This window comes from Falco rusticolus, chromosome 3, assembly GCF_015220075.1.
Source record: "Falco rusticolus isolate bFalRus1 chromosome 3, bFalRus1.pri, whole genome shotgun sequence".
NCBI classification, from domain to species: Eukaryota; Metazoa; Chordata; class Aves; order Falconiformes; family Falconidae; genus Falco; species Falco rusticolus.
Window position 1 is genome coordinate 35,920,419 of NC_051189.1, and position 13,698 is coordinate 35,934,116.

Here is a 13,698-nt window from a genome sequence, read left to right on the forward strand (position 1 = left end):
GCAGAAGAGGTTAATTCTCCTCTAAAATTGGTGTCTGTTATTCTGTAAAAAGAACTCCATGCTACATAACCTACTACGTCGGAAAACAGTAATCTATGTCCCAAGTCTCCTAAGTTTGGGTTTTGCAGACAGACAAACTTGTGAGCAGCACAAGAGGCAATGTGATCACAGGAACAGACACACAGAAAGAAAATGGTCCAAATTTTTAACAACAGCTGTATCAAGTATCTTCAGGACACTTACCTGCATCATGTAGTTATCCCAAGCCTCTTTCACAAGGCTGTAATGTCAGTTTGATTACCTACTTCTCTTCTCCCCTGTTCCAGTAAACTGCCTGTGAAGAAGAGTTGCATTCAAGGGAAAACTGTGGGGAAATAAATATTGGAAACAAAATGCTTGGTTTCATCAGTATCTCTGCTATCATTCACTAGCTCCGGGGCAACTCTCGGGTTGCCATTCTACCCCCTGCCCCCCCACCCCCAACCCCCTTTGCTGTCCTTCCTCTGTGACTATAGCCATCCTCTGCTGTGCCTTTTCCTCCTCTGTGTTGTGTTTCCCTGAGCTGCTTCACTCTGCCTTTGTTTTCCGTTTTGAGACTGTGTTTATCTGAGTAACATGTTCCAAATGACTAACTCAGACAAGGCAGTAGATGTTCCATTAAACTGTAGTTCAAGTGAAACTCATTATCACGACACCTACACCAGACTTGTGCATTGTGTTAGCACCTTTTCACGAAATATCTTTAACGCCAAGAGTAGGGAAAGCCTCCAGGAGGACTGGGGTTGGCTTCTGCCTGTGCTCCCCTCTCCCCTGCTGCTCCATTCCTCCCACAACAAAGCCTGCTGTATAAGTTCATTCATATTTAAAACAAAAAAAAAGTTTATACACAAGTAATTTTGTTCTATAAACACCGGAAAAGAACCCTTTGTATTTAGTAACATTTTCAGTACCCACAAGGTTTTCATTTTGCTTACACAAACCACAGATTAAAATACAACACACCTCTACTGAAGGAGCCCAGCAAAGCAGAACAAGCTCTACTGTTTCCAAAGGAAACCCAACCATTTAGAAACCAAAAATTTAATTAAAATAATTTAGAAAGTCAAGACAAAACATTACACTTTAAAACATAATCACAAGAAGATGGCTGAAATACTGCCACTTCAAAAGGCAGTTTTTCAGTTTTACTAGATCTTCCCTTTCAAAACAAAGGCAAAGCCCTAATCACCAGCCAGAGAAATAAATCAGGTTTAGTATTTGAAAAGCTTCTGCTGTTTCCTGGGGGGTGCTGACTTGGAGAACAGAACGTGCCACAGCAATGAGTTGTGACTTTGTGTTTTGTACTGTGTGTTCTGCCCCAAACCCACACTGTGTTTTACATGACATGCTTGCATGCGTGTTATGCCTGTTCGACAGGTAACTGCTTGAGCACAAACTGCCCCGATGTAATCCAACTCACAGGCTCCCAGTTCATCAATTTTAGCTCAACAGTCATGAGGTGTGATTGAGCCACGTTTGGGTCCGTTTATGTATTTGCCGGTTTCTGAGCTGCCCTACTTGTTTCACATTTCCAAATGTTATTTCCCACCCCCCACCCCTTCCCCCCTGGAGGAAGATTATAAAGGTTTTATGTGTGGGTTTTGGTGTGGGTTGTTTTTTTTCTTTTAGGGAAGCTGAAGTCTTACACAATCCTCCGATTTCAGTGATCGGGGCTTTGAAATGTTTGTTTATAACCCACTGTAACACTGATCATAGCACAGACCGTCCCCCACAAGGCAAACGCGCCTACCAGAGGCGGGCCGAGCCCGGGCCCCCAGCCGCGCCCGCCGCCGCCCGGGAGCTGGCAGGGGCGCGTACCGGCGGGACAGCACCCCCGGGAGCGCGGGCCCTACCGCCTCCTCTTTCGAGCGTACGGGCGCCGCCAGGGCCGTCCCGGCGCCCGCGACAGGGCGCTGCCCGCCCTCCCCCCCGCCCCAGCCCGCGGCCCCGGGCAGCGCGGCCGCCGTTCCCCCGCCTGCCCCTCACCGCGGGGCCCCCCATCCCTCCCCGCGTTGCTGCGTAACGATCGCCCCGCGCCCCGCCGGCGGCAGCTGGGCCGCGCTGCGGAGGGCGGGCATGGCGGACCCCGCTGACAGGGCCGCACAGGTTTACGGGCCGCGCTCTGCCGGCAGGAGGAGAAATCGGCGGCAAAAGCTGAACAGGATCGCGGGCGGGAGCATGGAGCGAGCGCGGCGGGAGCCCGCCCGGCCGCGCTGCGGGAGGGCTGCGTGGCGAGGGCGGACGGGCAGCTCCGCCGGCGCCTGCCTCAGCTCGTCTTCGGTGTGACGGCAAAGGGCATGTTCCCGGAGCGGGATCGTCTGTTTTACCGAGCGAGGCCGCTTTATTTGTGCCTCTCCGGCTCCAGGGCGTGCGTGTGCCTGTGCCTCTGTGTGTCTTTGGGATTTTTTATGGAGGAGAGCGGGGTGGGAGGTGGGAGGGGGTCTGCCGCGTTTCCTTCTGTGGAGAACAGGGCAGCTCGTTCCCGAGGGAGGACAGAAAAGCGGAATGAACAGTCTATAAGTTGTCTCTTTCACCCTTTTCTATTAGCGAAAACTAATCAAAACTTTCAGGTTTTCTGAAGACCCCTAAGGACTTGACTGGAAGGAGCACCTCCATAGAAACTGCCATCAGGGAGCTTCCCTGAAGAAAAAAAAAAAAAAAAAGAAAAAAAAAAACCACCCCAAACCAAAAATCAGCTTTAATGAACCCTCTACTCACTAGAAAATAGGAACTCGTACAACACAGAAAATGGCTCCTACATCTCAAGCTAGCGGCCTGGCTTTCAGCTGGTTAATGAAGGAACCTGTGAGGTGTGCGTGGTCCCAAGTTATCTGGCTATCTGGTGTTTCCCTTAAATTTTGGTTACGGTGGTATTTGCTTCGAGTGCCTTTAGGGTTAATGTCAGCGTGTGGTATGCAAGCCAAAAATATGTGACTGCCCATTTCAAAGCAGGGTATTAATCTCCAACACCAAGAATTTATGTAAATAAACCTATACTATCTTATAATTGGTAGCAAGATGATCAAAATAAAATTGTATCCATTGCTTAATTTATTGGAGTATATAATTTCATTGCTGGCTGACAGGTTTTTTTGTTTTTATCTCAGTTCTACAAAATTTGCAGTGGAGTTTGCATGTAAAAAGTGAGACTCTAAGTAGTGTTTTATATGGTCCTGTAATATTTATAAAATATAATTTTCCCGAGTGTGTGATCTGATTTGTTCATTTTGAAAGGAACAGCTGGTTATTTTCTTTGTAATTGTTACTTCTGCAAATTCAGCCTTGACTCTCAGAATCAAGCTGAGTTCTTTGACACTTCACTGAGAAAGAGCAAGGTGACATGCCAGTCTGGCAGATTTCTTAATATAAGCATAATCTAACTTACATGGGAATTTCCACCTAAATTAAGACAGTGAATGAATACACTTAAAATAATTTCAATTATCATCTTTCCTTTTCCAAATCCTCCCTTTAATTCCAGTGTCATTTTAGGGGTTGTTATTCACACACATTGTTGTTACTATGCATGAGTGATCACAAACTCCCCCAAACGGTTTTTTGTGTAAAAATTACCTCAACTGTGTATATATAATTATTTCTACTATATGCTCAAACATATGCATTACACAGGCCTATGTTTTCTGTTTCTGCCCTCAGTGTAGGCTGGTTGGGTTTGGGTTTTTTTTGGCCTGTGCTGCTTTTGTTAAGAAAAAGTGTTTTCTCTCTTCCCCCCTTCCCCCTTTGTGGTCACTTTAGGCTAATAAAGTAGGAAAAGTTTAGTCTTACTTTTTGCAAATTCATCCCTTTGTCTTCCTCAAGCTAGTTAATTTGAAAAAAGGGAACTGTAATCTTTGTATTAGTTCTGGCATGAAAGTCCAATGAGGTGACCTTTTTTTCTGGGAAACAAAGCCTTTTAAGAGACATAAACATGTAAATTGCGTGAAATTAATAATTGACAACAGCAAAAACTTTAGGGAGGGGTTTTAAAAAAGCCATGCAGTTCTGGTTGATGTTCATTCTCTCACAGTCCAAGGATGAACTATCCAGAATTCCTTTCCATACCAGTAAGGGTATTCAGAACTAGTAAATGTTTCAGAGCAGTAACTGAAAAGAGTAATGCGTAATGACTGATGAATTTTGCTGCTTCATTCCAATGCATGGTTGTTGCTGGAACCTCCTTCAAGCAGAAGGCATAGCCCTGTCTGCAGGGTGGCATTTCACTGCACAAGTCAGATGCAGAAGTGACCTTGTGCTCCCCACTCAGTTGATGAGTGAGGCAGAGGCATGTCACAGAAGCGACAATTTCGCTTACTGAGAAGGGGGTCGGAAGGTTGCCACCTCTCCTTTTGAGCAGCGTCTGGTAGACAATTTTCTGCCTAATATTGTCAATCATTCCCTTGTTCTTGAAGGTGCCTGGCTGTCCTCCCAGCTGGAGTGAGAACTTCAATGATCACTATAAAGCAAAACAAATGCAAAGTTTACAAAGGGGGTGTGGAGAAGGCAGGTCCCCAAATAAAGAAGTTGGCAGGGGCTCAAATGCCTGGGATTATGAGAGAAGTGGAACACACACGCGTGGTTCATGCACATGCTGGTTTGAATACTAAAACAAATATATTTTTTGCACACTAAAAAGTTAAAAATGAACAACCGCTCGAGCAGGTTGTGTTTAAAAAACTCTGAAGGTCAAATGTGCAGAAAATTGAGGGTTTCTTTGCTTCCTATTGATGCTAGACTTTTTTGGAAGGCAAGGTACTGAAGCATAGCATCCGTCTGGGAGGACGTAGCGGCAGAGGGGATCTTGCCTCTAGTGATAAAAAGCTGGCATTCATGGACAAGAGGGAAAATATTCAGAGACTAAAGAAAATAAATCAATAAATTTATTCTTTCCTTGCAGGCACATCAGAAAAAAAGAAGAAAAGGAGAGAAAAATGAAAAAGAAAAAAAAAAAAAAGGAAAGCAGAGCTAGCCAAGGCAGGATTAGGGGTGGTCCAGCAAAATGCATGCTGCAATGTATCCACCTGCTCCAGTGAGGCAAACTAAAGCACACCCATACTACTGTTTGTTAGCCATTGCTAGTGCTTGTTGCTGCTGGCAGCTGCATCGCTGACTGACTGATCGTCCCTGATGGAAGTTCTGGGACCAGCAAGCGAGGTGGTTACAGAGTAGTGCCTCCCTGAGCATTATGGAAGAATCCCTGCTTTTTGAAGCAAAAGGAATTATTTCCCCAATGTGATGTCAGGCAGACTTTGCCTGCAGTCAGGATCACAGAATAATGTAGCAGAAGCTGAATGGAACAAAATGTCAAACAGGTCAGTAAATAACTACATTAAAAATGAAAATACTTAATGAGAGATGGACCGTATAAAATGTTTGGGAAAAGTATGTATCATAAGAAAACTCCACCAGAAATTAATCAGTATAGACCAGTTAAGGCAGTGCCACAGAAAGCCAGATGTTTTTCTGTGGCTAGTGCACACATAGCTCCCAGTGGATTTGTTGAAAGAAGTTAGACAATAATTACACAAGATGAACCGCAAAGCTGCCACTGTAATTCACCTTCACAGCTTTTTCTAGAACTTCTGGAGGAAGATACATATGCTCATATATACTTATCATTCAAATTGTCTCATACGTCTTTATAGAGAGACACTTCTTTTTTTGAAATACAAATGGATTGCTATAGTTTGAGGCAAAGAAGCATCTGAAACACTTCTGCTGTGTTGGAAAGCCATATACACAAAGGGAGTGCGAATGTGCACATTAACTTTTAATAAGCTTGGAAATCATTAACATGTAAACAGCTATTATTACAGCCAGAGCCAGTACTTTCATTAGAGGCATATTATGCTGTAGTACAATCATGAGATATCTCTGTTAAGCTAAGTGATGCCATATTACCCTGTATATCACAAGAATTTACTCAATGTCAGGACGTGGCTATGGGCCAGAATTGTTCAGCAGTTCACCCCAAGAGTGCCAAGACTGAGTCTCAGGGGAAAAAATGTTGATGGGTGACAGTGGATTATGGCTTGTGTTTGACTCTTAACTATTTCTGAATGTAAAGATACTGAAGAGGACTGTACCTAGGACTCCCTGACTGTCCTTAGAAAACTTTACCCATAACTGAACTTTCCTGGGAAGCACTGAAAGGGCAATATGGGTTCAGCTTCAGCTCCATTCATACTGCAAATCAGACAGACTGGGAGAAATGAAGCAAACAGTCATTTCTATCTTTTGTTTGTATAAAATATTGTGAGAGAAGTTATTCTTACTACAGCTCCAATCTGGCTCGCCTGAGAAGTGCTAGAAATCTTTAACCAATCTGTTGTAGAGTTGTCAACACTGGCTTCTCATTGCATTTCATAACCCAGCAGGAGTAAAAAGCATTAGCAGCTCAGATTATTAATCAAAAGTCAATATCCTTCTTTAAACCCCTTCCCAGGATTGCCATGCCCATCAGCCAGAGAACTCTGGACTGCCGTTCCTTATCCCTCCTGACTCCAAAACTATTTTGCCTCCTCTCCTTCCACCAGAACTTGGTTACCCTCTTCTGCCATCCTGCCCAACTTTTCCAAGGCTCACCTGCCATCCTGCTCTGCTTTGAGTGCTGAGGGGCCATGACCTGCCAGAGTCCTGGGGGAGAAGAGGCAGCATCCTGGAGGATGGAGCAACCTCCTGAATGCAGGCAGGCAGGCAGGCCTGGGATGTTATATGTGGCCCTAAGAACCTGTCTGGTCCTCCTTCTCTGCCTTCTGCCACCATGCTCCCAAACAAGAGAACCCAACTAGTAATTTTTGAAACAGTTGTTGTTGAACTGACAACTAAAAGCCTGATTCTCATTTAACAATCTCTGCTTTTCTGTTCACCCACCAAAACCTCAGGGCAAGAGGCCTCAAGTCAGCTGTATCTTACAGCAGGAACTAACCTGATAAAAGGGCTGAATAGAGTTCAAATAGAGGCTAAAGTGTGAGCTGTCATGGAAGTAACAGACATGTCCATGCAAGCCCAGCTATCCTGTATCACCACTATTTTCTACAAGAGATCCCTTGGTCTCCATCCTGTTTATTTGCGGTGTTCAGGCTAGCACATCTAATCCAAGTCAGTGATAACACCTTCAGTGCATATGATTTCTAATTTTGATTCTGGTTTTGCTACAATTAAGACATACAGACCTTTGAAAAAATCAAGGAACTCTCTCAACGTGTATCCTAGTATGCAGCAGAATGGAACCATCAGTAGTGTGATTATAATTTAGATAACTGTGAACACAGGCCACTACAGAAGATCACAATTAGGTTTAGGTTGTATTCAAATAATTTTAATACTAAGAGGTATTGGAATGATTCCATTTCTATGCCTTTGAGGTACAAGTGTGAAGGAATGGAGAATACCATTTAAATTCATGGTGGAATCCCATGTTTAAGACAGAACCTAAGCATGACTCTTCTGCCAAATCTAAACCTTAATTCTGAACATTCAGTGTAGGAATAAAACTAAAAAGCATATCTATGTTTTATGCAACATCAGCTTCAAAAAACAGTGACTGATCCATCCAACCAAGTATCAGGAAGCTAAATACTTATGCAGTGGCAGGAAAAAAGACGTGACATCTTGTGGCTGTACATACCAGGGGCTTTGACTGCTGTTCTGCTGCGAGATGGGCCGACCTGACATTGCAGTGCAGCTGATCAAAGCCCAGGTAAAACACCTGGAGATGTCACTTTTCGGTGGGTGGGGAAACACTGCTGGAAGACCTGATATGCCAGAATTTGCCAGCAATGCTGTTGCAGATCTTGTCCAGAGGTGCACAGTCTCTGGAAACCTTCAAAGCATGGACAAAAGACAAGTGTTTGTGGGGCTGGGTTGAGAAAATTGGAACAACTTCCACAGTTTGATATGAAAAGGAATTCCATTATTTCTTTAAGAATGGGTACTGTATTATCTATGATTTCTTGCATAGGAAGTGCTGCATGCTATTTCCAAAATTAATAAATACTTATTTTTTAATAATGATAACAAAAAAATGTTATTTTTTGACAGGGACAAGTTAACCTAGAGTTAAAGGTGAAGCTTAGCCTCGTATTGACATACTAGGTGTACACTTGGCCTGTTGGCATGTCTCTAAAACAGATGTGCGGGGTGAAAGGCACCGAACACTGAAAAGGGAATTGCTGTAATTCACTTGTAAATGGAAAAGAATAGATATACGGCTCAAAGATAACATGTACGTGCAGACTTAAAACTTACGGAGGAAGAGGTTAGGAAAAGCATGTGACAACCTTAAGTATAACTCAGTCTCAGGAGGATTTAATAAATGGTGTAGATCCTATAATAAATTTAAATGGTGACTGCAATAACTTAAAACTGTTTGGAAACTATTTTAATTTTAAAAAGTTTTCAGAAAGCTATTTTAAAGCTTAAAGTGCAGAAGTACTACAATTTAAGCTGAAAATTATTTCTGTAACCATCCCAGATAGTTTTCTCCTCAACAGGGTGCAGACAGCTCTGGTTCGATTTTTCACCTCGAAAACCCCCAGTTTCTTCTCAGCCTTTTTCCCAAAAGTTCCATTTTTCCCATTTATGTGCTTTGCGGAGAGGTGAAATCGTTTTACCGCACCCGCACGCGAAGCGCCTGGCAGCCTGTCCCGCATGCGGAGGCTGCCGGGCACCCCCGGCCCTCCCGCCGCTTAAGCAGACCCGCGGCCGGCGGGGGCAGGGCGGCAGGGCCGGCCCGGCACCCCGCTCCCCGCGACGCCGCAGGTGGGCGGCGGGGGCCGGCGCCGCTCCGCAGGGAAACTCGGCGGGGGGGGCAGGCAGCGCGGCTCCGCGCAGCGCCTGGCGGAGCCGCGGTCGGCGGGAATCCAGTCCGGGTTTTGGTGCGGGGACCGGCGGCGGCGAAGAAGGGCGAGCGGGAGCGGACCCCGCGCCGCGCCCGACAGCCGGGTCGGGCCGGGTCGGACGGGCAGGCCGGCGGAGGAGGCCGGCGGGAGCAGGTGGGCGAGCGGCGGGGCGGCCGCACCGGCACCGGGCCTGCCTCGCCGCGCCCGCGGGGCCCCATGGCCGCGGCGCGGGCGCGTCCGGCGCACACACCCACCGCCGTCTCCCGGTGAGCGCCGCCGCCGCCCCTTGGGATCGGCGCTGCCGCTGCGCGCCGGCGGCGGGGCCGCTGCCCGCAGCCGGGGCTGAGCGCGGCGGGAGGCGGGCCGGGCCGGGCCGGGCGGGCGGAGGCACCATGCAGGCGCGGCGCCTGGCCAAGCGCTCCAGCATGGGCAGCCGGCGGCTGAGCGCTGGGCCGGCGGCCGCGCAGGCGGACGGGGTCCGGCCCCCCAAGCCTGAGAGCGCCTGGAGGCCGCCCCGGCGGGAGGGCTCTGCCGCGGCGCTGGAGGAGGAGGACGAAGACGAGGACGTGGTGGTGGAGGTGGAAGAGGAAGAGGAGGAGGAGGAGGGCGGCCTGGGGAGCCCCCCCCCGGCGCTGACCGGCCACGGCAAGGGCCCCCTCCGGGGGAGCCTGAAGGTGCGTTCCGGGAGGGCGAGGGCGGGAGCGGGGCGGTGGCGGCAGCCGCCCGGCCCGGCTCGGTGCCGCCGCAGGGGCCCGGGCGAGGGTGCCGGGCCAGCGAGGCCGGGCCGGCCGGTGCCCCGGGCCGGGCCGGGGGAGCGGTGGGAGCGGCCGCAGCGGCCCGCCCCGGGCGGGCGGCCTGCGGCTGCCGGCGGGAGTGGAAGCGGGCGGGCGGCGGGGCGGCCCCCGGCGCTGCCGAGGTGCTGCGTGGCGGGGCGGCCGGTCCCAGAGGAAGCGGGTGCCGGCGGCGGCCCGCCGGGAGGACGGCGAGCTGTTCCCGGGGGCGGCGGGTGCGGGCAGCTGCGCGGCTGGACGGGGGCGTGCGTGGGGAGTTGCTGCTACCTGAAGTAGTTCGAGTATTAGGTCTTCCGCGGGCAAAGTGCGCGGCAGCAGAGCTGCTGGGGGGCGGTGGGGGCGTGCAGCCTGGCCGTCTGCGCAGCGGTTGTTTCAGGACCAGTGTCGTGCGTACGGGTGGTGGGGGCTGCGCGGTGCTGGGCAGGGCGCTGGGGGGCTCCGGCGAGGGCGGGGGAAGGTGGCCGTGCTAAGGAGACCCGGCGGGGGGGGGGGGCGATTTGTGAAAAGTTTCCGAGTGCAGCAGTGCGGCGCAGAGGCCCGGTGCGGATCCCATCTGCGTGTGCTCGGGCAGCCCTGTGAGCCTGGTGCGTTTTGAAGCAACCTGCTGAACATGCTTGCAGGCTGAAATCCCGCAGATCTAGGCTTAATTATTTTATCGTGAGGGTTTTTCTGTAATTAGCGTTCTCCTGGGCTAACCCGGATAGTAGGGTTAAGTCTGTGAGTAGGTCCGGGCAGTGTTCGAGTCATAGGTTAGGAAACAACCTAGTTAGGGAAAACAAATGTGCATGAAAGTTTAAAGGGTATCTATTTTGACTATTTCATTTTTTTTTAAATCCAGGTAATGATTCTTACTTAGCAAGTGATCGGGATAGGCCTAGTAGTTACCATTGGAGTCTTCTCTGTATCTACAGAAGGGGGAGGGGGGGGCAAACCAAGAAACACACCAAAACCAACGAAACAACAAAAAAAATCCCTAAAAGAAAGCAGCAGCAGAAATACAGGTTATCCCCATATAGCTTCAGAGCAAGTTTGTTATAGCAGGGACAGGGTAATTGTGACGCAGTTGGGTCATTTGACCCTGTCTGTGCAGCTCTTCAGTAAGTCTTGTCAAAGGCAACGAGATGTGGTTATTGTCTGCCTGGGTCAGACTGTCTGTGCTACTGAGGCCTGACAGCCTGGGACAGCTTTGTTGCTACAAGACCTTTTGACACTTGACTGGTAGCCTAAGGATGAAGGGCACCATAATGGGCTTCTGGTCCCATCAGTCTCCCCATGGCAACGAACAAGTGATAGAGGAAGCTTAGAGAAACTTCCCCTGTACATAGTAAAGGAAAAGTGTGAAGTTCTCAAGTGGAGCACAGTAATCTGAAATATCAACTGGATTACATAGGTGTCATCTGCCTATAATGTGGCAGTGTACAGTTTTCTTTTTATTGGAGTCTACTGTTCTCTTTGTCAGCCCTCAACATGCTTTTGTGTAGTAGGTCTGTTAATGTAAGTAAAGGTTGTTGATATTTCTGCCTTGCAGTTAAGACTGTATGTGCATATAAGAACATTGTGCTTTCGTGTGTTTGCTTCCCTGGATTGTAGGTCTGCTTCATAGATGAGATGAGTGGAGTAATGTGTGTCAGTCTACTTATAGTCTATGTAATAAACTCTCAAGTAATCTTTGGTAACCGGGTGCAGGTATTTACCCTCTTTGGAAAAACCCTTGTAATTGTCATAACTTGTTCTTGCTCTTCACTATTTATGCTTTGGAGTACTAAAAGCTAGAAAAACTGTTATAATTTAACATTTTAAAGGAATTGTCTTTGGTTTCTATATATTTCTTTAGGGATTGTTATCAGAGGAGTACATAAAGTTTAAGCTAAGGGTTCTTCCAGGTAATTTTCAAGCAACCAATTAAATGTGAGAGAAGCGGGCATAAAATGAATGCAGAGGTCCAACTGCAAAACCGCGGGAGGGTAATGGGACTGGCACAGCCTGGCTTGTGGTTTGTCAGACAGGATTCCTGCCAGGGAACTGGCGCATGGGGTCAGCAACATTTGACTCTCAGACCTGGCCTTCCGACTTAGGGTCTGGGAGCAAAGGGAATTGAAGGGGTGCTCACTGGTGGGAGAGGGCATCAATTGCTGCAGGGTCCATTACCCTTCAGAATAAGAGACATCCTGAAGAGCTTCAGAATTTAATCAGACGTGAAAGCAGAGTGGTACAGGTGCTGTTTTTGCAGTATATGGTATCCAGATAATGCAACTAGAAAGCAGCACACAATGTTTTGGTGTGTGGTGTAGATACAGATGGTGTACATGTACACTTAATATCTGTCCCATTAGGTGGAATGGCATTTTAAAACTAGCGGTTTCACGGGCTCTTCACAAAGTTACTTCTGTGGAGCGCCTGTGATACATGGATGAATGCATCATAGGATCTGCAGTGTAATTAATATATTTTAAAAGTGCAAGAGAATTTGGTCCACTGGTCAAGATGAAAAAAGTACCTGCACCATCAGGTCTTATAGCTGTGTTGTCTTCACCAGAAAGAAGTCCCCTGTGTGGTTGTGCCACTGGCAGTCTGGTTTTGAACTTCACACTTAAGTTTGAGGGTATAGAGAGAGGAAGGAGTACTTTAAAAGACAATTTCTAGTATTGGGACAAGAGAACAGATGTGAAAAAAGAGTGAGAGAGACTGTTGGTCATGGGGAAGAGAAAAAAATTGCTTTTTTGTATTCCCCTAGCTGCATAGATGTCCAGGTGGAGGATGCTGGAGAACACTTCTGTTGCTCTCTTTTCCTCTGTCTATTTTAATATAATGCTGGAAGAGGCAAGAGCATGCTGTGTGTAGCTGGTGGGTAATGACAGAGTAGCCAGAGAGTCTTTGACAGCCTTTTTGAGAAGTGCTAGGATTTCTTATTTTGGCAAAACTAGTTCTTTCATCTGAGTAACACTAAGGTGCTGATTTTACAGACCTCATTTTGCTTGTGAAACTTTGTCCAGCTCATACTTGCTGCATTGGCTGCATCTAGATTTCCAGCCATTTGAAATGAGATGAAAAAAGAATAAATAGCGTAATTACCAGTACTTTGTCTTGAAGCGTGGATTAATTTGTAGTCCTGTTTATTTCATCTTTTGTATGGAGCTTGGTTCCGATTCCACAAGCAGCCATGTTAGTACCACGCAGGGGTTAATTCACTCCATGGAAACAGCTGGTTTCAGTGATACGGAGAGAAGGTTTTGGAGCAGGGTCGTCAGTGGTCTGTGATGCTGTGTTTTTCTGGTACTTACAAGCAAGTCCCAGTGCAAGTAGCAGAGCTATGCTAATTTGCCTGTAAACTACTAGAGCACTATGGTTGAGGATTTGAGCTGGTTTTGAACATGGGCTTGTGATAACTTGCCAACATGTTGCAATGTTTTCTCTACTGTTGTGAATAGAAAGGGGTTAGTGCTTTCTTCTATTTAGCCCAGTTGAGCTGCCACTTTATTTCCAGCCCAGTTTCTGCCTACAGGCTGAGAGTTTGAACCCAGGATATTTGTAATCCAGTTGATTGTGGGGGCTACTCCTGTTCCTCAAGCATTATGTTGCCACGGTCTCTGCCTTACCCTAAGCCCATGTAAAATTACTCATTCCAGATACTGGCTTGTCTGTGAGCACTTCTTGGTAGTTCAGAAGGATGAATTTCCCACAAATGGATTTCCTCCTGCAAATATGCAGCTCCCAAAATCATGGGAAATAAGCAGATGAAGAGCGAGGCATAGAGAGCTGTGCTGTGACACAGGAGGAATATGAAAGCCCAAGCTGTGTAAGCAAGACTTCAACTTCAAGCACACTAGGCTCAGTTTTACACCCCACCCCACCCCCCCCCTTGTGAAGTGGAATTTGCAACAGATCAGAAGTATGGAGCACATGCAAGTCTGTCCCAGAGGTTTCAGAGTGGGAATGACAGATGTTGGTGGGAGTCTAGGTTAATCCGGGGAAAAAGTATGATTTTCAACATGATTTTTGTCAATTTGTTTTGTTATGGGTTGGGTTTT

At 47.6% G+C, this 13,698-nt stretch overlaps 1 protein-coding gene across 13 annotated transcripts in view; it reads left to right on the forward strand.

Moving 5' to 3' along the window:
• Positions 1-13,698, forward strand: part of LOC119144790 (zinc finger protein 704-like) — a 240,270-nt gene that overhangs the window by 133,105 nt on the left and 93,467 nt on the right. The window contains exon 1 of one of the 13 annotated variants that reach the window (XM_037380585.1): positions 8,833-9,553. The exons of the other annotated variants lie outside the window; for them this stretch is intronic. Within the exon in view, the coding sequence (XP_037236482.1) occupies positions 9,272-9,553 (282 nt within the window). The 5' untranslated portion in view covers positions 8,833-9,271. Of the gene's footprint in view, positions 1-8,832; positions 9,554-13,698 lie in introns of those variants that run through there. 13 annotated transcript variants of the gene reach the window in all.